The sequence below is a fragment of the Staurois parvus genome, unplaced genomic scaffold, assembly GCF_062004578.1.
Source record: "Staurois parvus isolate SC_StPar_1 unplaced genomic scaffold, SC_StPar_1.0 ptg000498l, whole genome shotgun sequence".
Lineage (NCBI taxonomy): Eukaryota > Metazoa > Chordata > Amphibia > Anura > Ranidae > Staurois > Staurois parvus.
In genome coordinates, this window is record NW_028318294.1 from 2,132,715 (window position 1) to 2,158,681 (window position 25,967).

A 25,967-nucleotide genomic window follows, 5' to 3' on the forward strand; every position below is an offset into this window, starting at 1 on the left:
CACCAGCTTCAGGGTAGAGGAGGGACAGCAGACAATGGATGCCCTCTAGTAAGTCTATGAGTGATGTCACCATCCAAACTCTGCAGCTGTTGACGGTGCTCTCTCCTCTCCGCTGAAGCTGGTCACTGGGGAGATCACATGACTGGATTGGAACGCTCCTAGATTAGGTAAGTATAAGCATGTTTCCTTTACAGGATAGTCAGTATATGGCTTTGAATGGAGGTGGATGCAGGTTTAAGTTTAGGTAAGTTATCAGAGGCTGCAGCCACTGATCGAGAAAAGTTTTCTAGCGCGTTCATTCGACAGACATCCCAGCAGCAGTCTCTGGCTTTTTGGATGTCTGCAAGGCTTGTACAGGAAAAATAATATAAAAAACCATTAAGAGAAGCATCTTACATTTTTCATAACTGAGTGAATGGCTTTTTTGAACCGTGCTTTGAATTCCGACACATCGATGTGATTCATTTCAGAATCTGTCAAGATAATAAGATTTTTTCAATACAAAGCCCATATTTAAAAAGCACAAACTTTGGACTAAACATTACTTTTTTTTTTAAAAGAGTACAAATAGGAATTCAGGGAGAATGAAACCTATCATTTCAATAAATTACCAGTTGGCTTAGACATCTGATAAACATCCCAGGTTCTCTTTTTTGCATTAGAATGATTATCTGTGGAAGATAGAAACAAAGTTTAAAATAACGGATTAAAAAAAAAAAAAATTGTGATTGCAATAATTTGGATAGCATGTTCATTTCTATATTCCTTGCTAGAAACTTCATTTTAAAAAAGGTAAATTCAATTCTATTTAAAGCTTGACAGTAGAAGTGCTGATATAAAAAACAAATAACCTCTCAGGTTCTCCCTGCTGTGGTCTGCCCACACGCCAGTGCCTAAAGCTAATATCTTAAAGTGGTTGTAAAGGCGCAATGTTTCTTTCCATGCATGAAGGTAGAAAATCATCTGTTTGCATTGGTTCCCCCCCCCCCCTTCATCCCTCCTAATACATGAGCCACATCGCGATCCAGCGATGTGCACAAGAGCCTCAGCTCTCTGGGTAGTCTCCCTCCTCATTGGCTGTCAAAGTCAGTGAGCCAATGAGGAGAGAGAAAGGGTGGGGCCAAGCTGTGGCTTTTTGTGAGAATGGACACGCAGAGCAGCAGCTCAGGAGCGAGCCTGCATGGGTGCCCTCATAGCACCCTGCTTGATCTGGGGGCACTCAGCAGGAGTTAAAGAGGAGCTCCAGTCGTTTTGTGTTTATTAATAGTCAGCAGGTACAAAAACTGTAGCTGCTGACTTTTAATTAACACACACTCACTTGTGTCCCAGGATCCAGCGATGTGCTCACCTGCGCCGTCCCTTCTCTCCCTGGCATCGGCATCTCAGCTGTGGACACCAGGCTATAACAGCTTGCAGCTTCACAGTCAGGTGCCCAGTGCGCATGTGTGAGTCACGCTGCGCCTCCTGAATGGTCCGGCAGTCTTCTGGGACCTGTGACATGTCCCAGAAGACTGCAGGGAGGGAGGTGGAGAGAGGAACTTCTGCTCGGTATGCCTACACGATTTGAGAAGAAGTGGGAGCAGGTACCTATCAAAACTAGGTACCCGCTTCTCCCTCTCAAAAAAACTTGCAACCCAAATGTGGCAGGGAAGAAGTACTTAAAGCAGATGTTCCCCTTTTGGGTGGAGCCCTGCTTTAAGGTATCATCTCACAGGCATTCTGATCAGGTCTGCTTGTCAGTTTTGCAGGCGGACCTGATCAGAAGCTCCATGCAAGTCTATGGGAAAGTGGATGTAAACGGGAAGTGAATCCATTTACATCCACCTACCTCCGAGTCGGTCCAAGTTCGAAATATAAAAATAAAGAGTAAAGGACTGTGTCATTACTCTGGACTTAAACGTAAACATAACGGATCAGATGTAGCCTGATGTAAATGGAAGCAAGTCCATTTACATTTGGTTACCCATAGAGCCATCAAAGGTCCACCAACAAAAATGCAGACAGGAATTGGAGTTTACACAGGACTAAGAACTATTGGCAATAGCCAATGCAAACTCAGGCACCCAATGTTACATCTTGAGAGAAGTTATATGCTCCCCCATACCAGAAGTACCAGGTAATTTAGAGAGCTCTGGCAGGCAAACAAAGCAGTGGGAGAGTGCAGGGAGAGCAAGTTCGACTAGTTGTGGGTGTGATAGGAGAGAAGGCTATCAAGTATACTTGGGATTGATAGATGGGAAGCTGCTGTCAATCACTGCTCTTCCTTTACTAACAGCAGCTCTGGTAATTTCTGAGCTGTGTTCACTGGCTAAATGGCCTGTGCAAGATTAACCCCTTTCTGCTGGTTATACCCATATATATGTGGCAGTATGGGGTCAGCTTTATTTCATGCTGGTACATATATGTATTGCTATTTTGCGTCAGGAGCACACTCAAACACACGTCCCCATGACCACCCAATTGTCATTCAAAGTGCAACAGCTGGCCTGGGTAGGAAGGGGATATAAGTGCCTGGTAGGCAAGTGGTTAAGTTTATCTTTGATCCTCATGGTGTGAAACTGATCTTATGTTCATATTTTGGTAGTCTAATTCATAAACAACCAAGAAACAGAAGAAGAAACGACTTACAGATGAAGTCCAAGTCTGCTGCGTGATTCAGTGTAGCCTGTTTTGCCTAGGGAGGGGAGAAAATAAATAAATGTATAGAAAAATGTAATATACATATATAAAATTCCAGATGTGTTCTAATTACCAGTTTGTGTCGAGGAATTACCTGCCACACAGAACAGAAGAAGAGCAGCCACAGCTCCAAAGCAAAACAAAACTGATGCAAAAAGTGCCACTTAACCAGTAAAATAGAGATGGAAAGATCCCACATCCATCATTAGCATTGTGACCAATTAAAGTGGTAGTAAACCGCAACTTTAAAAAAGAATAAAAAAATTCCCTGCAAGCTGATGTCATAATGTGCTAGTATTCATCACATACTAGCACATTATGAAGGACTTACCCTAAAACGAAGCCCTCCAGAGGCACAGTGTCACTGCAGCTGAGATTCCATCTTCACCGGATCTTCCTTCTAGGTTCGCGAGATCTGGCTGTCTGACTGGCCTAGCCACGGTGATGTCACTGCCATGCATGTGCATGGGAGTCTCGGGCCACGGCACAGTGCTGTGAAGGAACGCAGCCGCCTGTCACAGAGCGATTATCTCCTAAATGGTGCACATTTAGGAGATATTCATTTTACCTGTAGGTAAGCTTTAATATACGCTTACCTGTAAGTAAAAGATACAAGAGTGAGTTTTACTTCCACTTTAAGCCAGCTATAGACTAAGCGATTTTCTTTCAACCACGGGTTGCAGGAAAGAAAATAGTTTGATACCCCATTAACATGGTCAGTGTTAATGGAGGAATCCCTCCTGCGGAGTCATTGTGTTCTCCCAGTTGGGGGCGCCGTACCTGTTGGGAGAACACAGTGATTGCTATGAAGCCCGAAGCCATCAGCGTCATAGCAACCAATAACTTATGTCCGTCCACGTTCAGCTGCCAGCCGGGAAATTCTACAGCTGAAAGTAAACAAAGGGACGGGATCCCAAAAAATGAAATATCAAACACAAAGTGATAACTTGCCAGTCCTCCTGTGCTCAGCGTTGAGTGGAGAATTTTAACAAACACTTTATTTGGGAATGTTTATTTTATTGTGCTCAATGTGCCTAGCCAAACACACTGAGGGTTTAATACTACTTCAAAGTACACCTTGATGCAGAAAAATGAGGGGGGGGGTCACTGCTGGCCTCTTGCTGAATGATAGATGCCTGGCTTTTATACTTCAGAGTTACAAATGCAGAAAAAAATCAGTAAGAATTCCAGGTCTGTGACTCAAAATATACTGAAGGAAAAGTGTCAGCATGACTGCAAGGTGAATAGAATTTTCAGATGGAAAGAAGTGCATGCAGCTTGTTCGTTCTGTGATTGGTATTCCAAGATAACACTTCTATATTGGAGTGCAGATTTAATTTGGGGGTCATATTTAATTTACTGCCAGCAGGTAAAAGTGTTATTGACAGACAGCATACCTCACACAGATGAACCACTTCCAGTGCTATAGTTTCCCTCGTGCTCTTTGCTGGTAACGTCTGGAGCTCTTTATCTGTTAAAAATCCCCAGGTCCTTAAATGGGTCATCAGCTCAGCCATGGACATCTTCTGAATGGTCCGCTTAATAAATTCTATAACGCATTCGTCTACAGCGGGAGTGCTGGGGGTAGAACACAAAAATATCATTCAACGCATGCAATATTCAGTGTGCAAGTAACATTATGCATAGCGGGTCATTTAAAAAGCAGCTAAATAAAACACTTGTAATAAAGTGCGCAGTCTGCGACCATCTCCTGGAGTAAAGTCTGCGACCACCCTTCGTAGTGCGTCCGCAGCCTCCGGTCACCCCTTGCAGTGCGTCCGCAGCCTCCGGTCATCCTTTCTAACGCGTCCGCGGCCTCCGGTCATCCTTTCTAACGCGTCCGCGGCCTCCGGTCATCCTTTCTAATGCGTCCGCGGCCTCCGGTCATCCTTTCTAACGCGTCCGCGGCCTCCGGTCATCCTTTCTAACGCGTCCGCGGCCTCCGGTCATCCTTTCTAACGCGTCCGCAGCCTCCGATCATCCTTTGTAACGCGTCCACAGTCTCCGATCATCCTCTGTAACACGTCCGCAGTCTCCGATCATCCTTTGTAATAAGTCCGTAGTCTCCGACCATGCTTTGTAATGCGTCCGCAGTCTCTGACCATGCTTTGTAATGCGTCCGCAGTCTCTGATCATCCTCTGTAATACGTCCAGTCTCTGATCATCCTTTGTAATGCGTCCGCAGTCTCTGATCATCCTTTGTAATGCGTCCGCAGTCTCTGATCATCCTTTGTAATGCGTCCGCAGTCTCTGATCATCTGTAAAACGTCTGCAGTCTCTGATCATCCTTTGTAATGCGTCCGCAGTCTCTGATCATCTTCTGTAAAACGTCTGCAGTCTCTGATCATCCTTTGTAATACGTCTGCAGTCTCTGGTCATCTTATGGAAACATATTTAATGATATGTGGCCCTTTGGTGATGTCGGGGTCCCACCTGAGGCCCCTTATTTGCAGAAAGTGCCCCAGCTCCGGCCTTGTCTATGCAGAATAAGAGCGGTGCAGTGTGGAGCCATGCTATGACGGTGCCATCGGGCACACTCTGTGTTCTCAGCAATAAGGACCCCGCTGAGCTGTTTATATGGAACATTCATGATTACCCGGCCAATCAATACTAACTTTATATATATACACAAATTACAGAGAACATTCCCTCCCAGCAGACCCTCCGCGGAGCGCAGCGCCCGGCTCAGGCAGACCAGCTCGTCTTGGAGGCTCCAGAGACTGTGAATCCCCCTCTCCGGTGTCTCCTCCGCCCTCATTCCCCGGTCCTCTCACCTCTGCCGCCGCCGGCTCCTCAAAGCACTCCCAGGAGGCGCCGCCATGGCGCTAACAAGTTGTCCTTTCAAACTGGCCAATCACGCCGCACATCAGAGTCGCCTCTCGACGACATCATCACCAGGCGCCCCATCACGGCTCCCCGGCGTCCAGTCTCCAGGCGGCATGGAGACGAGCAGGCCCGCCCATCGGCAACTCCCATTGGAGGAGTGGACTGTGATTGGCACACCTTGCGGCCGGTGAGGGCAGAACTTCCTGATGCGATATCAAAAGTAACCGGCGGAGAGAGCGCTGTGTGCGGGCGGTGAGGTAGGTGGTGCTGGGGTAGATGTGGAAGTCGGGTGAATTACAAGTAGCAGCGTGTCCTGCCTGCCATACCCAGCCAGGGCCGTGCATTGTATGTTCAGTGTGCAGGCCCGGGTCATACAGGTCACCCCTAGGACTGAGGACGGGCATTGGACTGTTCTAGGGCTCATTCTGAGGCCTCTGGCTCTACAATGGCGGGCTTCTTCCTTTCTAGAGCAGGCCTCCATTCATATTTATACAATCAGTTTCCTTTTTTATCTTTCTCGTCACCTGGAGAGAACTAGACTTTTATTATTTTGGATACAGTAAGGGAGTTATAACTTTTATTTTTTCCATCTGTGTCCTATTGGGGAGGTTTACCTCCACTTCCTGTCCCATAGCCAAACAGGAAGTGAGGAAATCCCCCCCCCTAAAGTGATGGAATCCCAGGGTGTCACCAGAACTAGTGTCCCCAATGGAAGATTTCCCCTCTATTCCTGTTCTGGTCACAACCCAAAATGTAGGACTGTTTTTACTTTCACTGATAATCGTAAACAGGACAAATGGTGAGGGTGAATCTCATCATTTGAGATTTTACTTACACCAGGGGTCTCCAAACTTTTCAAACAAAGGGCCAATTTACTGTCCTTTAGACTTTTTTGGGGGGGCCAGATTGTGGCCAGTGGGGGTAGAAAATGTCCTGGGCCCAGCATTAGTAAGAATAAACATGGCCTAGGGGTTGGTGGTCAGAAACAGGAGGAGTAGTGCTCCATCACTGGTATTAGTGTGAAGAATAATACCCCATCGTTGGTGTCAGGGCAGGAATTATGCCCCACTGTTGATGTCAGAGGAATAGTGCCCCAAGGGCCAGATAAAGGCTAGCAAAGGGCCACATTCGGCCCTTTGACCACAGTTTGGACACCATTGACTTACACTTACAAGCGTTTTACTTTTTCTTACATCTGTTGTGTTTTCGGTACGGAAATCCCCACAACAGGAAAAAAATGGCAATATAAAAAGTTTTAGATGTAATTTATTGCAAATTTTCACAATGTTAAATGGATGGAGATATATATATATATAATTTATTTTAAAACATTGAATAGTTTTGGAGCCACCTTATTCTGATTTTATCTGTTGTGCTTTTTACAGTTTAATGTTGACCTATAGACAAAATGTGCTTTTACGTTTTGTTTAGCGTAAAGGAGGGTTATAACCCATATCTATTTTTTTTTTTCTTGCCATCTGTGTCCTGTTGTAGAGGTTTCCCTTCCCTGTCCCATAGCCAAACAGGAAGTGAGAGGAAATCCTTCCAAAGTGAGGGAATCCCTGGTTGTCGCTAGAGCCAATGTCCCCATTGGAAAATTTCCCTTCTATTACTGCTAGGGCTCATGTACACAGAGAGTTTGGAAACGATGAACGATGGAAACTGACTGCTGGAAAATGTAGGTTAAAAAACGTCAGTTTAGCCGCGATTATGTGCGTTTGCGTTTAGAAGTGTTTTTTAAAAGATAACCTCAGGAGACCTTCCCAAATGCCTGGAATGCTCTGAAAAATAGTAAAAAGTTAACGATTTCAGACATTTTGAGAGGAATAGAGAGAGCAGAAGCAGAGAGAGCAGTATGTGTTGAGATGACCTGTCTTTTCTGGTTGTATTCACTATGGATCCCATCATGAGCATAATGCGGCACGTTCTACCATTATATCCTTCACACGAAACCTGGAACTGACTGCGCTGGTGTACCGGGTCCATTTGAATACATGGAAAACACTTTGCATGCATTTCTGATGATGAAAAAAGGCTCTGGACAGCATCTGCACCTGGAACATGTAAAAAACGCTTATAAACGCGGTTAACCGTGTTTACAAGCATTTGGTGTTTGAAACTCCAGTAAAATCTACTCCTGAACGCAAGTTTGGTGCGTTAAAAAAAACGACTGTAAACTCCACTGCCAGTAAACGACGATGTGTACATGGACACATAGGAAAACATTAGGGAGAGTTCAGGGGCTGCTGAACATTTCCTGAATGTCCGTGTAGGAGCTGCAGTATACATGAGCCATTATGGTGACAACCGAAATATTTGAATTTCCGTTCACTTTCAATGATAATGGTAAACAGGACAAATAGGGTGAATCTCCCTAATAGGGGCACAGACCGCAGTAAAAACTGACCGGTGTTCTAATCCATCTCCACTCTAAAACAAAACAAAAAAAAGTTTTGCCTTTTAGATACACTTGAATTTGTGACTTGCAAGGAAGGTGTGTTGTATGAACAAATTTGGCTTCAGAAGTACACCTCAACATTGTGGTGTGCTGCAGCTCCGGTGCACTGGGATGCCTTTATTTATGAATAGCAGTGCACCGATGAATGTAATGTGCATTAATGCCGCAGGCTTAATGTGAAGTGGCCCTAATGGGTGCCGTATGTGCAAGGCTTTACTTTGCAGTAGGTCATTTCATGTGTTTACTCTATTACTTGTGCATATATAATTATCTGTACTTCACTCCCTCTAGTGGCCATTTATGCATACTGATTCTTACCTTTGGACACTTCTATCATTTTAAAATTCATTATTGGTATTATTATTATACAGGATTTATATAGCGCCAACAGTTTGCTCAGCGCTTTACAATATAACGGGAGACAATACAGCAACAATACAGTTCAATACAAGAGGGTTAGGAGGCCCTGCTCCTTGGAGCTTATAATTTACCGTATTTTTCGCTCCATAAGATGCACTTTTCCCCCCCAAAAAAGGGGGGGAAATGTCAGTGCGTCTTATGGAGCGGCCGGTCCGGTATTTCCACCGCTGCCGTTTCAGAATACTGGGCCGGCCACTCAGCTCTGCAGCGGGACCTTATGGAGATGACTGCTGACCTTTGGGGAAGTGGGGGGAGCGGGTACCTGAATTTGACAGGTACCCTCTCTTACTTCCGCGGAGTTGTTCTTTGATCTTACCTATTCCTCTATCCAGCCGCGCGCTGTCTTCCCGGCTTCTGTAGTGTGGGCGCTGGGCTTGACAGCCGGGTGCCAAGTGCACATCCGCAAGAAGCGGTGCTTTTTGTGAATGGTAAGGCATTATCTGGGACACATGACAGATCCCTGAAGCCGCTGGATCAATCACAAAGCGCAAGTGCTTCTCGCTCATGCGCACTGGGCACCCGGCTGTCATGCCGAGCGCCGATACTACAGAAGCCGGGAAGACAGCGTGTGGCTGGATAGAGGAACAGGTAAGATCAAAGAACAACTCCGCGGAAGTAAGAGCGGGTATCTGTCAAATTCAGGTACCCGCTCCCCCCCTCCCCAAAGGTCAGCAGTCATCTCCTGTGCTGTCCGCAGTCTCTGGTCATCCCTGTGCTGTCCGCAGTCTCTGGTCATCCCTGTGCTGTCCGCAGTCTCTGGTCATCCCTGTGCTGTCCGCAGTCTCTGGTCATCCCTGTGCTGTCCGCAGTCTCTGGTCATCCCTGTGCTGTCCGCAGTCTCTGGTCATCCCTGTGCTGTGTCCACAGTCTCTGGTCATCTCCTGTACTATGTCTGCAGTCCATTAGTTCAGAATTTTTTTTCCTGTTTTCTGCCTCTAAAACCTAGTTGCGTCTTATGGTCAGGTGTGTCTTATGGAGTGAAAAATACGGTACTTTCAAATTTTCTAACTTGCCATTGTGTGACCCCCTATAGGTGTTGGCATGATACAAGCTGCCCTGTATCAAAAAGAGAGCCATTAAAGAGGAACTTCAACGAAGTATAACTAAAGGTAAAACTTTTTCTTTTTTCTTTTTTTTTTTAGTTTTGAACAGAGCAGAGAGGGATTAGAACTCCTGTTAGTTTTGATTGCTGTCTGTGCTCCTATTAGGGAGATTCACCTTCTCCATTTGTCCTGTTAACCATTATTGTTGAAAGTGAAAGTAGAGTGGAAATCTTTGGAAGGGGACACTAGTTCTGGTAGTGAAGAACAAAAACAGAGCTCTGATGAAGAAGGGACCCCCACCCTTCGAAACGCGTCAGAGTCATTCTGAGACTTTCTCCTTCAGATGGGATTCGCATGTGTCTCCATATTGTAGGATGCGCTTTTGGATTTTATATGCCTGTTTTATTACTACTCTTCTGAGTATATCTCCTAAATCAATAAATTTACTAAATGTTTACTGAGGTAATTTTTTGTTTTTGTTCTTCACTACAGTTTGTATCGAGCTTCCCCAGCTTTGTATTGGAGCTGCACAGCCTTTGATCAGTCTGGGACGAACTTCCATACATCTTTATACTATTGATCCATCGACCCTCCACTGATCTGGGTCCCTGAGCGCAGGAGGTGTTGTAATTGTGTTGACACTAGTTCTGGTAACTTGGGGGGCCCCATAGAATTCCCTTCATTTGCAGGGATTTCCTCTCACTTCCTGTTTTTGCTATGGGACAGAAGGTGAAGGGAAATCTGCCCAATGAGACAGATAGCAAAATTAAACTGTCAGGGGAGGGGCAGAGCGAGGATTGCAGAAGTGGGAGTAGGTATGGGTAAAAATCTGTACTGAACCCGCCGCTGCTGAGTGCCGCCATCTTGGATGTGATGGTAGCAGTCCCAAGAGATTCAAAGTTGTCACTCAAGTGGCAATCCACAGTATCCCCCTTCCCTGGCAGCTACATAAATGGTTATGTAGGGAGGGTCGAGTAGCTGGGGCAGCACAGATAGTAATTAGACACTTCCAGAACAGGAGATGACTAGGACATGCAAGGACGGAGAAGGGACTGTGGCTGTGCTGGGAACTGACTCTTCCTGGTGGAATCACACTTTCTAACATCTTCAAGGGAACATTGCAAGTGAATAAAAATGTTCATAGAAAGGAAACGTTGGAAATAAGCATTAAAAATGCTTGATCCCTCTGTGCTTCTACCTGCAATATTTAGGTTGGTGACAGAGTCTCAGGTATTTTAAAACTGAACCTATTCCACATACCGTATGAGGTTTTACACAACAGATTGAATTAGCTGCTCAAGGCACCATTTGCCAGGTCATTAAAATGACAGTTCATCGGTCAGAATACCTCACTGTTTTCTAATGTCTATGGGGGGCAATGGAAACACTTTTCTAATGACAGTACATGAAACATTCACAGTGTAGTGCAGTATGTGATCAATAATAATTGTTTAACACTACGTGAATATTTTGTCTTTTAGCAGACATTTACTTTAAACATGAGTTCTGAAGATGGTATGGGTTGGGGAGGTGCAGGTATCCTTTGAAAAGGTGCATGTTTATTTATTTTTTTAAAACCCAAAAGTTTTGCAAAAAAATGTTAAATAAAGCAAAATTGTTTTTATTGCTGAGCGAGTATTAAAATAGATTGGCGGGCTGAGTTTGCATTTTAGTATTATAGGTACGAGTGACCCACCATGGCTCACTGCTTACTATTGGGAAAGCAGCCTCTTTTATTGGCTGGAGGATGCCCAGCATCATTTAGCACTTTCCTCCCCAAACTGGCAGCCTGTCTTTATCCTGCACCTTTCACCCATTGGATTTCAGTTATTTCAATTGTGGAAGCTCTGCATCACATGTAGGCAATACTTAGAATGGTCTGCAAGCAGATGCAGCCTGCTTGGGAATGCCCACTCCTCCAGACTGACTTTCAACCATCAAGGCATTTTGATATTTACATAACTCCCCCTAAGAACCAGCCAACTGCATGCATCATGGGGGCGGAAGGCAAGAGCCATCAGGGCTTAAGGCAAGGGCTGAAGGCAAGAGACAGCCTCCTTAGTCCTCCCAAAAGGGAGGAGTACTGAGGCAGGATGCTATGATGTTTTCAGGAAGCTGTGTACAGCATCATGTCAGCCCCTCCCACCAGCCATGATCAACCTGCATTGCATAGAAAGCACAGAAACCCAGTGATGTCACTGGGTCTAGAAAAGGGGATGAAATTAAGTTTTATTTCAGTTGGTGAGAGGGTCTCTTTTTAAAGTTTTGTTGGCAATGTACACTATTGGCAGAAATCCAGGGTGATGTAGGAACAATGGAACCTTGTACAGAAGAGTAGTCAAATTAGGGGGGGGAGAGTGATGTGAATGTTCCAGCAAGCCAAATAATTGAACCTCTTTTGTACCTGCTTTTCAACTACACAGTTGCTCCTTAATAAAAGATGCATCCAGACCTGTCACCCCACCTTCACACTGACGAGTGCAATGTGATTATCAATATGCTGAAGCGGTGCCACCTTGAGGTAAGCACTCCATCACTTCAAGCTATCAGAAGGCAATAACTCATGTAAATATATTACACTCTAGTTTTCCCTTCCCAAAGAAACTATCATTTTTGGTGAATGTTTTTTTTTCCTCTTTTTTGATAGTGTGTGTGTATTTATAGATTTAAAATTGAGCTTTAAAAAAAAAAAAAGAAAAAAAAAAAAGTTTTTTTTTCCCCAGAGTGTTACAGTTCCACGTGTTGTAAGTCCAAATCAACTGCAAATTCTCTTACCAGATAGCCATGATCTCCAATTTGGTAAGTAAGATGCGATGACAACCTCCATGCCAAAAGGGTCCTCCACTGGCTGTCCAGGAACCACAATTCTTAGCAGTAATGTTTAGAAAAGAACACAATGGACCATAGAGTAGCATTGCTAAAATCAACTGATTTATTTCATACATATATACCCACAAACACCTTTTAGGATAACAGCTGAAAAGACACCTTGTCACGGTACACTGGCGGGTGTAATGACGTCATAGGCCGCAAGCCCTGCACTATCCTGGTGTGAGCCAGTGGAGGACCCTGTTGGGTGTTGAGTTTGCCATCACATCCTGGACTAATCCATAGTGAGTGTCTCTCATGCTGTTGATATTTTATCATTTGGTGGTCATGGCTATCTGGTAAGGGAATTTGCACAGTTGATTCCAAGGTGGTTTGGGACAATCGCACGTGGAACTGTGACACTTGATTTCCATTCAAGATCTTACATTCGCATCCCTGGAGTCTTTCTGGGAGTAGCCTTTTATTTTCACTGTTATTTATATTGAACATAAATTTTGTGATTTGTTTGATGTATGTCACTCATTGGTGGCTTAGAATATATTTATGTTGATAATATTTTCATTTTTTTTGTTTGATTTCACTTTTGTTTTGAGTTTCATGTCTAGTGGTTTTGCACATTCTTTTTAAAAGGTTTTAGTTTTTTCCTGTATCTGGAACATGGTGTCCAGCATTACCCCCAGCATTAAGGGCATAACTCTGCTTATTTAAGTCTCTGCCATTATCTGTTGGTGTATGTATTGTGAAAGAGAGCTTCTGCCTAGAAATAACACTTTATGCATTTATTAGAACTTCTGTCAGGTTATTAATTGTGTTTTCTTGATCCAATGACTACCGCTCCCCTCATTTTCTGATCTGTCACAGGAACAGGAAGGGAGATGAGCCAATTTGTGTTGGCTGGAGATGCATTTTAACCACTTGCCGTCCGGCTGCTGTATATAAACGGCCAGACGGTGGCCGTTCATAAACTGCTCCCACCATTTTGGACTGTGCGCGCTCCCTGGGAGCGTGCAGCACCATGATCTGGAGCCCGATGTGTCCTCCAGACACAATGGAACACAACTAGTCATACGGGACCTCTGTGCGAGGTCCAGATCATGTGATCACTGATTGGCCAATCAGTGATCACATGCATAGTAGTAAGCAAGATTTCACTTCTGACATCATTGCTTACTACCTGTGAAATCTGAATGATCACAGAGATCACATGGTACAAGGCTATTCACAACAGCCTTGTACCATGTGACAAGCTGTGACCAATCACAGCTCACACAGTATTTCTCAATGGCTGCAAGAATGCAGCCAGAGAGAAGGAGACATTATTGCTTTTAAAGCCTTTATGGGTGTAAAAGCAATCGGTGTAAAAAAAAAAAAAATCTTCATCACCCCCCACAAGTAGTACAGTGACACTGTACTGCTAGGGTGACAGTATGTAAAAAAATAAATAAACAAAAAATTTTAAAAATTATAATTTTTGGTTATAAACTAATTTGGGTTATTTTTTTTTTATTTTTATTTTTTTACTAAAAAGATAACTGAATACATTTTGGCCAATATTTATGATGAAATAATATTTATTTGCAAAATTTTATTAGAAAAACACTTTTTTTCAAAATTTTTGGACTTTTTCATTTATATAGCAAAAAAAAAATTAAAAATCCCAGTGCTGAATAAATACCACCAAAATAAAGCTTTATCTGTCTAAGAAAAAATGCTAAAAAATTCATATGGGTACAGTGTTGCATGATCGCACAATTGTCATTCAAAGTGTGACAGCACTGAAAGCTGAAAATTGACATGGACAGGAAGAGGGTGAAAGTATCTGGACTTGAGGTGGTTAAAGGATACATTTTGACTGCTATGGTAAACACGCACATCCTATTGTAAGATCATGTGGTCAGGGCACCCAATTCTTGTATTTGGTGGTTTGTTTGTTTTTTATTTTTTTGTAAGCTGTTGCTCTGTGTATAAGATCTCTACCCCTGATTGTAACCTTTTTTTATTTTATGTAGTGTTGTGAAAGATGACACCGCTATGTCAATTGTAAATAATATGTTAAAATCCTTCAAATTGTATCACAATACATAATAAAGTGGCATGACTAGATGTAAGTTTTTCTTGTGGTTTTTTTTTTTTAACCCTGTATTTTAATTTTTAATTTTTTTTATTTTAGAACAAATTTTTGAAATTTTTTGGACAGTGCAATGATATAGACCGAGAGATGAGAGGGTGCCTTAAGAAAGAGGTGAGGTCAACAACTTGTACTAAGGAAATTTTTACAAAATGTTTGCATTTGTTATAGTACGTTTACAAGGTGCACACCAGTCAAATCTAACATTTTGCAACTACAACTGAAGACCGTAGCTAAATAATGTGGTTGGAAACTGAAAGTGATTAAGGGTAGACATACTTTTGGGGCAGTCTGTGCAGTTTAAATGGATTTGGGGGCCCATTTGTACTAGATGGGGGTTGGGCAGGTGCTGGGCCTTGCCCCCATTCTCACGTGGAATAGGAAACTTCCAAGCCACGAAAAGCAGAAGGTATTTATCATGAGATTCTGCCTTTATTCCTGATTTGTAATATCAAAATGGTTTCAGGCAGCTGCTCATGAACTCTTGACTAACTGGCACTGAGGTATACAAAATGCTCCTCCTATTTCCCTTATCCTTAACCCTTTGAGGACCAAGGGACGTATTTGTCCCATGTTTTTAATTGCGTTTATCATCTGATTAAGAACTTAAAACTCTTTTTTTTTTTTTTTTTTTTTTTTTTTTTTGGTTTGAGTCAAAATATTAGATCTTATCAACAAACAACAAATGGATCTAGCTTTTTGCCAATTATTTCATGAAATGGCTTAGTTACAGCAACTGAAGTGTACGAACTTTAAAAACAAAAAAATTGATTCTTTTGGCGTTCCAAAATCTTACGGTCCTCAAAGGGTTAATTAACTGTAAGTGAAAGGTGTGTTCATGCCTGATGAAGGAAAATAAATATACGTATTTCTTTCTCCTAGAATTTAACTTAAATTGATTATTGGTATTGACACTTTAATATCATAACAATATGCATGTCACAAGTCATAAATAATAGTGATGAAGCGCTATGCATAAATAACAATCAAATTATAGATTTACGAAATACAGTGTGTCTGTAATCAATAATAAACTGTGACACTTAAATATAAAAGTGCAACATAAATAAACTAAAATAATAATAACACATGACTGTACATATAATGGTAGGACAGGTGTTAAATCAAAGTGACTGGTGCTGTTATTCCACACTTGAAAAAATACACTATTATTTATGAATTGTGCAACCTTTGGTATAGGGAAAAGGCGATAGCAGCTTGGAAGTGCACATATATTTATTTTACCAATTGTAGAGCGCAGGGGGAATTTACCTTTATTCCTAATGCATGTCACAAGACTTCTCAACAACCAGTCTAGCCATTTACCAATTTGGACTTGACCAATGCCAATCTCTTCCCTCTAAGTTTTTTGGGAGAGTTTGAGAAGTCTGCCCCCATCTGAAATCCTAGGACAGTATTAACCTTCCTGGCGGTATTCCCGAGTGTAGCTTGGGGTAAAGTTTCTGTACCAAAAGCAGTAACCCCGAGCTACACTCGGGCTTACCGTGCAGCGTTGCATAGGGAGTCCCTCCAGCACTTACCTTGTCCTTGGCTCCCACGATGTGTCCCCCGCAGTGTCCCCGGCCATCTCCTCCGGCCGATGCTGGCATCCGGCGTCTGTGTTCCGGTCCCTGTGACGTCGGGACGTATGGGCGCCGGCGGCGGGAAATTTGAAAATTTTTAAAAAATGTCATTTTTTTCAAAACGAATTTTACATAGTAAAACATTGCTGTTTCAAACCATTTCACATACATTGTGTCCCGAGTGCTTTGTCCTGTCCCCTGTCTGCATTTTGACTGTTCTTTCTGCCTGGAAACTTAGAAAAGTCCATGGCGTCCAAAAAGTGTCCCTTTAGGTCAAAAGCGGTTTTAGACCAGCTAGAGAACAGCGATAGTAAATCAGAACCACTTGCAGAATTGAGTGATAATGATTCGTGGGGAAATTCGTCATCAGACACTGAAAACAATTTTGCGACTTTGCTCAGTGATGTGCGAACTTGGCGCTATATTTCAAATTTCAGTGTTTTTGGTTTGATTATATTATTGAATTAAATTTATTATTATAATATTTTTTATGATTATTTATTAAATTATAATTTATGATTTTGTGTTTCAAATTTTATTATACCCGGAATGTTTACTAGACTCTTGTTCGGACAGATTTCAGTGAGTTATTCCTAAAAATTACAGCCTACAATAAAAAAAACTACATATTTCCATGCAAAAAAATGTACCGCTTTCAGCACCAAAAATCTGAAATAATCATACCGCTAGGGAGGTTAAAGTGGTATTAAACCCACTTTTTGCTGACAGGCAGGGTTTTTTTTTTTTTTTTGACAGAAGGGACCCGTTTGGTCTCTTCTGTTATAATGCTTCTTCTTGCAGTAAAAATATGCAGTACATATATGAAATACATTATGGAAAATATGTGCGAGCGCACCCACAAAGAGAGTATAGCAGCTGTACACCAGGTAACCATAAAAACCTCTAAAACAATATAAATCAAAAGTGCAGCGCTAAAAAAAGAGACACTATAAATATAAATCATTAAATGAACAGTTCATATAGTGATTTGAAGTGACTTCAGGTGCTTTCATATAACCGTATCCTCCTGGTGGTAAGGTGCTGTGAGATAAAGTGTAGAAAGAATGCACACTCACCAGAACGCACAATTTAATGAGCGTTTGTAATTATATGTTTCTCCTGAAGTCATCTGCCGGTCAGTAAATGAACAAGCGGTAACATGGACTAACCGTCCAGTGTTAAAGATTGGCAAATCCCCCCAGACGATGTGCGTGCGCACGAAACGCGTAGGAGGAGCCAGCAACGCCATGACGTCACGCCGCCGGAGCATCGTGGAGCTCCGGCGGCCATGTTTAACACTGGACGGTTAGTCCATGTTACCGCTTGTTCATTTACTGATTTTTTTACTCTTAAGAATCCTCGTTTTGCTGTAATAAAGTATATACTTACTACACTATGGAGATGTCTCTGCTTTGACTCCCTTGGGGAGTATTAATCCACAGCCATCCACCTGACTACTGGAGAAGGAGCCTTCACAACTACTATAGAGCAGTCTATAGGCTACTACCTGAGGGGTATTCTGGACCACCCTGATGCCCTACTAATAAAATCCAGGACCACTGAAGGGAGGATACTGGATTCCAGACATCACCCTGACCGGCAGATGACTTCAGGAGAAACATATAATTACAAACGCTCATTAAATTGTGCGTTCTGGTGAGTGTGCATTCTTTCTGCACTTTATCTCACAGCACCTTACCACCAGGAGGATACGGTTATATGAAAGCACCTGAAGTCACTTCAAATCACTATATGAACTGTTCATTTAATGATTTATATTTATAGTGTCTCTTTTTTTAGCGCTGCACTTTTGATTTATATATGAAATACATGCATATTTCCCCATGTTTTTGATATTATGCTACTAATATAGAACAATCCTTGATCTGCCAGAAACCCATTAAGTGGCTAACTTGTGCTCCTTTTGCACTGAAATCCCAAACAGTGTTGTAGCTCGGCCTGTGTTCTCATTTGCTGGTCTTTAAATACCTCCTCTTCTCATCCTCACAACATAAGTGGGGGGGGTGTTGATGCGTTGCAAGTCTTGTTCAGAATAAAATGTTTTCAATGCATTAAAACAGAGTGCTAATCCAAGAAATAAATATAAAAATATGAATTGCTGCCCCACCCAAAAAAAAAAAAAAAAATTAGCCTTTTGCTGCAGTATTCACATTTAGGCCAGAGCCCCCCCCCCCCAGTGTACTTTACTGCCAAAAGATGTCGTCAGCCTTCCTCCATCCAACCTGCTTCCTCTGAGCACAGGCCTTTGTGGACCCAGTGAAGGAAAAGCACCACTTACTCCTATGATAGTGAATGCAAGCAGCAGTGGCAGGCTTCATCCTGGCCATGTCATAGCAGCAAGGCAGGATGGGGGTATGCCATCTGTAAGTTTTTCACCCAGGTTTCCAGAGGTATGAAAAAAGGCCTAGACTTACAGAAGGGGCATTATTCAACTGTAATCAAAGCTATGCAGTTGCTTTTCATCTACACATGCCCTTTACCTGCATAGGCAGTTTTTGGGGAAGGTGAACTGACCCTTTAAAGTAGGTGCCAGCAATCCTGTACATACATAAATATGGTTGTGGTAGGATCTTCCGATGGTGTCACATGTCTGCTTTGGGCTATCGCCTGGCTGTTTTACTGAGCATAGTGCAAAACCATGGAGGAAATGTACCTTCTTTGTGTTGCGCCCCCCTCGCTGCCATAAACAGTACAAAATAGGGGTGCACCAAAATGAAAATTCTGGACCAAAACAAAAAATTCAGGATGCATTTAGCCAAAAACTGAAACCGACATTGACAATGGACAGTTTTCAAAAATATATTTTTATGATATACAATTGTTTTGTATTCAACTTTTTAATTAATATCATGAATTGTAAATGAATATGAATTTTTTTTCAACATCTTTTCAGCCAAAAGGCTGGTTTCACACTGAGCAGTTTTTGAAGTGCTTTGTGTTTAAAAAAAAAAAACAAAAACGCAAGAAAGGCATCCCTTTAAATTCACTGTATGTCTTTACGCTAGTCTGTTGCGCTTCCCTTGCGGTGTTAAAGAAAGAAAAAAAAAAATCCTTGCCGCATTTTTGTTGCAGATTTGGTCAGTTAAAAATTAAAAATGCACCTCCCCATTGAGGCCTGGTTCACACCTATGCATTTTCAGTGCTTTTTGCAGAAACACACAACAGCGTTTTTGGAAAGGGTCTGGGACTTTTTTTAAACGCAAAACTTTGCATTTTTGGTTCAATAGACTTCAATAGAGATGCTGCAGGAAACATATGTAGTGTGGTTTTGATGTGTTTTGCATTTTTAATCTGCCCAAGGAGAAGTTGGCAAAAAAAAATGTAAAAACACATGCAAAACGGACAAAACACAAGCTACATTGGTGTGAACCTGGCTTGAAATACATTAAAAAGTCTCTGGTCATCTCCCGTAGTGTGTGCATAGTCTCTGGTCATCTCCTGTACTGTCTGCAGTCTCTGGTCATCTCCTGTACTGTCTGCAGTCTCTGGTCATCTCCTGTACTGTGTGCGCAGTCTCTGGTCATCTCCTGTACTGTGTGCGCAGTCTCTGATCATCTCCTGTACTGTGTGCGCAATCTCTGGTCATCTCCTGTACTGTGTCTGCAGTCTCTGGTCATCTCCTGTACTGTGTCTGCAGTCTCTAGTCATCTCCTGTACTGTGTCCGCAGTCTCTGGTCATCTCCTGTACTGTCTGCAGTCTCTGGTCATCTCCTGTACTGTGTGCGCAGTCTCTGGTCATCTCCTGTACTGTGTGCGCAGTCTCTGGTCATCTCCTGTACTGTGTGCACAGTCTCTGGTCATCTCCTGTACTGCCTGCAGTCTCTGGTCATCTCCTGTACTGTGTGCGCAGTCTCTGGTCATCTCCTGTAGTGTGTCTGCAGTCTCTGGTCATCTCCTGTAGTGTGTCTGCAGTCTCTGGTCATCTCCTGTAGTGTGTCTGCAGTCTCTGGTCATCTCCTGTAGTGTGTCTGCAGTCTCTGGTCATCTCCTGTAGTGTGTCTGCAGTCTCTGGTCATCTCCTGTAGTGTGTCTGCAGTCTCTGGTCATCTCCTGTAGTGTGTCTGCAGTCTCTGGTCATCTCCTGTACTGTATGCGCAGTCTCTGGTCATCTCCTGTACTGTGTGCGCAGTCTCTGGTCATCTCCTGTAGTGTGTGCGCAGTCTCTGGTCATCTCCTGTAGTGTGTCCGCAGTCTCTGGTCATCTCCTGTAGTGTGTCCGCAGTCTCTGGTCATCTCCTGTAGTGTGTCCGCAGTCTCTGGTCATCTCCTGTAGTGTGTCCGCAGTCTCTGGTCATCTCCTGTAGGGTGTCCGCAGTCTCTGGTCATCTCCTGTAGGGTGTCCGCAGTCTCTGGTCATCTCCTGTAGTGTGTCCGCAGTCTCTGGTCATCTCCTGTAGTGTGTCCGCAGTCTCTGGTCATCTCCTGTAGTGTGTCCGCAGTCTCTGGTCATCTCCTGTAGTGTGTCCGCAGTCTCTGGTCATCTCCTGTAGTGTGTCCGCAGTCTCTGGTCATCTCCTGTAGTGTGTCCGCAGTCTCTGGTCATCTCCTGTAGTGTGTCCGCAGTCTCTGGTCATCTCCTGTAGTGTGTCCGCAGTCTCTGGTCATCTCCTGTAGTGTGTCCGCAGTCTCTGGTCATCTCCTGTACTGTGTCCGCAGTCTCTGGTCATCTCCTGTACTGTGTCCGCAGTCTCTGGTCATCTCCTGTACTGTGTCCGCAGTCTCTGGTCATCTCCTGTACTGTGTCCGCAGTCTCTGGTCATCTCCTGTACTGTGTCCGCAGTCTCTGGTCATCTCCTGTACTGTGTCCGCAGTCTCTGGTCATCTCCTGTACTGTGTCTGCAGTCCATTGGTTCAGAATATTTTTTTTCTGCTTTCCTCCTCTAAAACCTAGGTGCGTCTTATGGAGTGAAAAATACGGTAAAACTTTAACAGTGCAGTATACCAATTTGAATGTTTTTTTTCCCCTTTCTTCTTAGTATGAAAATAACAGAAATGCAAGCCGTGCCAGAGCAGAGAGGATTAAACAGAGACTCATCGAAGATAGCAAGAGGATTTCATGAGAGGAGAGAGGAAGCCACCATGTGGTTGTTCACCCCTACATATTCCACCAGTTAAAATTTGTATTTATTTTACTATCAAAATAACTTTTGTTTTTTGCTTTTTTTTTTTTTTTTTTGTTTTAAATCAGATGTCCAGATTTCTTAACTGAAACGTATTTTATTAATTAAAAGACTGATGCCATCAAACTACAGATTGTTTCAAATGTGCTGTTAGCTGTTTGCCTGGAATTCATCTATAAAGCAAACTTGTATTAAAACAAGATGGCGTGATCTGATTTTCTCATGTTCTACCAGCACCACAGGGTGCCTGCACATACCTTATTATAGTGAATAAAGTACTGGTATTGTGATATCACCTGGAGTTCAGCTCTATAACACTGGCTGTATGATGTATAACCTTTATTGTAAAATTAGCTGAGAATACATTTGGGAAGATTTATACAGGAACATCTGAAGTCTTTAGAAATCTTCCAGGGCTTGTGTGAATCAGCTGCGGGTGGGAGATGTCCAAAACCTGGGTTCAGGGCCGACTGTGAGGTGGAACAAGATCAGATTGCCACTGTAAACTGCGATGGAACAACGTGACCGGAAATGACCCAACAACGTTTCGGAGCAGGTGCACCAGCTGGGGGGGCTCCTTTGCCAAGCTAACTAGACTGACAGATGTGCTACCTACTATACTCTATTGGGTGGTGTGTCCGCCCCCTAAAGGGCAAAGTTCATTGCCACGAGAACCAGGAGCGCAGGGAGAGAGCACACGGAGACAGATTGCACAGAACCCGACGTGCAGCCATTTATTGGGGAGGTTTTTGGGGTACAGACAATAGATCCATTAGTCCACAGATCCACACCAGACACAGCAACACAGTAAAGTTCTCAGGAAGGGAATATGGAACAACGGGGTTGGTAGTCTACAGGGTTCAGTAGGACCTGGAGTGGCGGTTTCATGAGACTCTGGGTTCCTGGGGAGAATTGGGCTCAGTCTTTTGGGCAGCATGGGGTTAGTCCACTTACTAGATACTCGGAGCAGGACACGGAGGGACACAGTCCACACCGGCAACACAGGGTCAGTCCACGCAGGCAGCGAAGGGTTAAGTCCGCCTGGCTCATGGGCAACAAAGGGTTAAGTCCAGGCAGAGCAGAGATCCAGCCCGCAGGCTCACAGGGAACAAGGAGTTAGGTCCAGGCAGGGGAGAGATCCAAACAAAGAAATTGTGAAAAGAGATTCACAGGAAAGCGGCTACATTATGGACAGAATGCGATACTCCGAAAAATTTCCAAAAAATTATGCTTTATTAAACATTATAGATAGACAATGGGGCAATTACCCTGGTTCACCATCACCTCAGTATGAGATAATACTCACAGACCTAAAAACCACTTAAAAATCACACCAATACCGGTCTGGATATAGATGTGCTGCAAAGACCATGACAAAACCTTGTCTATAGCATTTCCAGCACCACACATTGGTAACACTACCAGTAGGAGGTATATCAAAAAATTGTACCCTAGGTATATATAGTTATGACATGCTATGCAAAGTAGCTAATACAGTTGCCATGTAGAAAGAGACATTACCCTTAGCCTAATCAAGGCAATGTGGGTAAAAATTATAATATATAGAGAGGGATATACCCCAGTGATATTAATATGGACTCATACAGTACAACCCTATAAGGCACAAGTGAGTGGAACCTGTTGATGTCCTTTGATGGAGTAAAAGATGTAGATAGCAGGGCCCTGCTTTACACGGTTTCTTCACCGCAACGTGTGGACTATAAACCACTGTAATATACGTGATGAAAAAAGGCCCAGTGGGTCTCCGTTTGTTGTAATGTATACTGTACGCCTTGCATCTAGGTAATACATTATAATGTCCCCATCCTGGAATAAGACAAATAATATATGGACAGTCAATCTGGGTACTCCTACTTTGATGAATATAGACAGTAACAAGAAGCCTTCTTCGTTAGTCTTGTAACAGTCCACTCACCACCTGTGCTATGGTTGATAAATGATGGAGATGTCCTCCGTATGTAGTGCAGTATTGATCCAGGGAATAACCGCTTACATCAGCCGATATCTTGTGGGCTCCACTCTCTCCTTGGCGCCTGTACAGCCTTGCATGGCTTATGGCATGTGAAGATGGCCGACGGCGTCCAGCAAGGAGGCGGCCATCTTTACATGCCATAAGCCATGCAGTGGTGGTGAGTGGACTGTTACAAGACTAACGAAGAAGGCTTCTTGTTACTGTCTATATTCATCAAAGTAGGAGTACCCTGATTGACTGTCCATATATTATTTGTCTTATTTGTCTCGGGATTAGTAGTCCCAGCATGGACGGGACAGAAGAGTGAGGGGTGGTGGGTGGCAGGGAACAAGCCTGGAGGATTAAGGACCAGCTCCGTGACAACCATAAATACAAAAATGGATGAATAGATGAACAGGGGCATGTACCATCTAATATTATCCATGTTCATGTAACAATCCTGTTTTTATATAACTTACTTTGTTTAGTCTATGTTTTTTTTATTATACCCCTAAAGGCAATCATGTCACACGATATTACGTTCACATGTGCCTATAGATGGGTCATGGTATAGCCTCCACCTTTTTGTTATTTTTAACCGTAAAAGGTTTCCAGGTTTTCTTGTGCTTTCTTTATTTGCAAGCCTTGACTTAGTAACAATTTTAGTTGATAATTTCAAAAAAATGTTTCAGTGAAATATTGACCTTATCGTATATTTTATATGTATCCAATTAAGGTAATAATATTAGCCTAAGCAGTAAGTCATAGCACCTTGGTAATGGTATAATGCAATCTATATATTATCCACTAGATGGCACATGCCCCTGTTCATCTATTTGTCCATTTTTGTATTTATGAACTGTAGGGGGTGGACACACCGCCCAATAGTGTATAATAGGTAGCACATCTGTCTGTTTAGTTAGCTTGACAAAGGAGCGTGCCCCCGTAGCTGGTGAGCATGCTCCAAAATGTCACATCACGTTGAATGCTGTGTTTCACCCAGGGGCGGACTGACCATTTAGAAACTCGGGCACTGCCCGAGGGCCCAGGGTCAGTAGGGGGCCCCATGAGATGCCCCTGGTACCTTTTTTATAGGCTTTTTGAGTTTGGGCAAGGACACAGGGGCCCCATGATCCCCTATTGCCCAGGGGCCCCATGAGTTGTCAGTCTGCCCCTGGTTCCACCACATTTCACAGTGGTAATCCGGTCTTGTTCCACTTCACAGCTGCCTCTGGACCCAGGTTTTGGGCATCTCCCACACACAGCTGATTCACACCAGTCCTGGAAGATTTCTGTATATATCTTCCCAAATGTGAGTGTATTCTCAGCTATTTTACAATAAATTGTAATACAGTCTTGCACCTTCTCTGCCTCTCTTTCTACATGTCACATTGGAGATCTGCTTCTGCTCTACCCTGAAGGCTAGCCTTGAAGTGTCTACTGCTTCGGAGGCCTTCAGGATCATCTGCCGGACTCAGCAGTGGTGTTCTCTTTTGCTGCCCCCTCTCTTCTCTTTCTCCCCCTACAGTGGGAATATGGACAAACCAGAGAACATTAATTTGCACAAACCCATCTGCATGTATGTACAATGTATACCCAGCTGTCATAGTATTTTCTGGAACTTCATAGGAAGAATGTGATCACTGTGATGCAGATGAGTGATATTGCTAAAGGGTGTCTGGTTTCAGGCTTATTTTTCACTAGGTTATCCTGCCAGTAACACACTTTCTGTCAGGTTAATGTTCACTCATTTACTGAATCTATGGAAGAGCAGTGTTCTTGTGCTAGGACAGGAATACAGAATGCCCCCCTCAATAACATGGAGGGAGTGTTTTGTAGTTCATAGATATTGCTGGAAAAAATTTAACTAGAAGTAGTCCTCCAAAGAAAGCACTATCTTCTGCAGTATTGTTTTTGCTGCTGACTGCATTGTGTGTCTCTACCTTTTCCTGAATATACACTGCTCAGGAAAATTAAAGGAACACTTTTAAAACACATCATATTTCAATGGGGCAAAATATGCTGGATATCTATACTGATATGGACTGGGTAATGTGTTAGGAACGTAAAGATGCCCCATCATTTGATGAAAATGATCAACCTACAGCGGACTGAATTCAAAGACACCCTGAAAATCAATGTTAAAAATGATGCAGCAGGCTAGTCCATTTTGCTGAAATTTCACTGCAGCAACTCAGAATGGTACTTAGTAGTTTGTATGGCCCTCACGTGCTTGTATGTATGCCTGACCACGATGGTCCTGGGGTATTTCCACTCAGATCTGGACCAAGGCATCACTGAGCTCCTGATCATTCTGAGGTGCAACCTGGCGGCATTGGATGGACTGAAACATGATCTCCCAGAGGTGGTCTATTGAATTTAGGTCAGGCGAGCTTGGGGGCCCTTCAATGGTATCAATTCTTTCATCCTCCAGAACTACCTGCATACTCTCACTACATAAGGTCGGGCATTGTCGTGCACCAGGAGGAACCCAGGACCCACTGCACCAGCATAGAGTCTGACAATGGGTCTAAGGATTTCATCCCGATAACTAACAGTAGTCAGGGTACCATTGTCTAGCCTCTAGAGGTGTGTGTCCCTCCATGGATATGCCTCCCCAGACCATCACTGACCTACCACCAAAATGGTCATGCTGAACGATGTTACAGCCAGCATAATGTACTCCATGGCTTCTCCAGACCCTTTCAGGTCTGTCACATGTGCTCAGGGTGAACCTGCTCTCATCTGTGAAAAGCACAGGGTACCAGTGGCAGACCTGCTAAATCTGGTGTTCAATGGCAAATGCCATTTGAACTCTATGGTGCCGGACAGTGAGCACAGGGCCCATTAGAGGACGCCGGGCTCTCAAGCCACCCTCATAAAGTCTG

The 25,967-nt window shown here is 43.4% G+C and overlaps 2 protein-coding genes across 5 annotated transcripts in view; one reads left to right on the forward strand and one right to left on the reverse strand.

Annotated features, from left to right (window-relative positions):
* CENPN (centromere protein N) overlaps nucleotides 1–5,609 on the reverse strand; it is a 21,472-nt gene extending 15,863 nt beyond the window's left edge. The window contains exons 1-5 of the mRNA XM_089689806.1: nucleotides 5,454–5,609; nucleotides 4,077–4,257; nucleotides 2,629–2,674; nucleotides 612–671; nucleotides 397–473 (exon numbers count right to left, since the gene is read on the reverse strand). Coding sequence (XP_089545932.1) covers nucleotides 397–473; nucleotides 612–671; nucleotides 2,629–2,674; nucleotides 4,077–4,257; nucleotides 5,454–5,500 — 411 coding nt within the window. The 5' untranslated portion in view covers nucleotides 5,501–5,609. The remainder of the gene's footprint in view (nucleotides 1–396; nucleotides 474–611; nucleotides 672–2,628; nucleotides 2,675–4,076; nucleotides 4,258–5,453) is intronic.
* CMC2 (C-X9-C motif containing 2) lies at nucleotides 5,605–21,307 on the forward strand. Of its 4 annotated transcripts, XM_089689807.1 has the most exons (6): nucleotides 5,605–5,762; nucleotides 9,417–9,492; nucleotides 10,908–10,962; nucleotides 11,877–11,947; nucleotides 14,426–14,497; nucleotides 20,964–21,307. In XM_089689807.1, exons 3-6 carry the CDS (start codon nucleotides 10,926–10,928, stop codon nucleotides 21,045–21,047), a joined length of 264 nt encoding a protein of 87 aa, XP_089545933.1. In that variant the 5' UTR covers nucleotides 5,605–5,762; nucleotides 9,417–9,492; nucleotides 10,908–10,925; the 3' UTR covers nucleotides 21,048–21,307. The 4 variants fall into 4 exon arrangements, with proteins under 4 accessions (XP_089545933.1, XP_089545936.1, XP_089545935.1 ...); XM_089689809.1 differs by lacking the exon at nucleotides 10,908–10,962 and having other exon boundaries at nucleotides 5,608–5,762; nucleotides 11,850–11,947; XM_089689808.1 differs by lacking the exon at nucleotides 9,417–9,492 and having other exon boundaries at nucleotides 5,610–5,762.
* The last annotated feature ends 4,660 nt before the right edge of the window (nucleotides 21,308–25,967 follow it).

Coding starts and splice junctions, on each gene's coding strand:
- CMC2 (XM_089689807.1), top strand. CDS start 10,926: ATGAGTTCTGAAGATGGTATGGGTTGGGGAGGTGCAG. Junction 11,948..14,425: donor TGAAGCGGTGCCACCTTGAG/GTAAGCACTCCA, acceptor TTTTTATTTTAG/AACAAATTTTTGAAATTTTT. Junction 14,498..20,963: donor GAGGGTGCCTTAAGAAAGAG/GTGAGGTCAACA, acceptor CTTTCTTCTTAG/TATGAAAATAACAGAAATGC.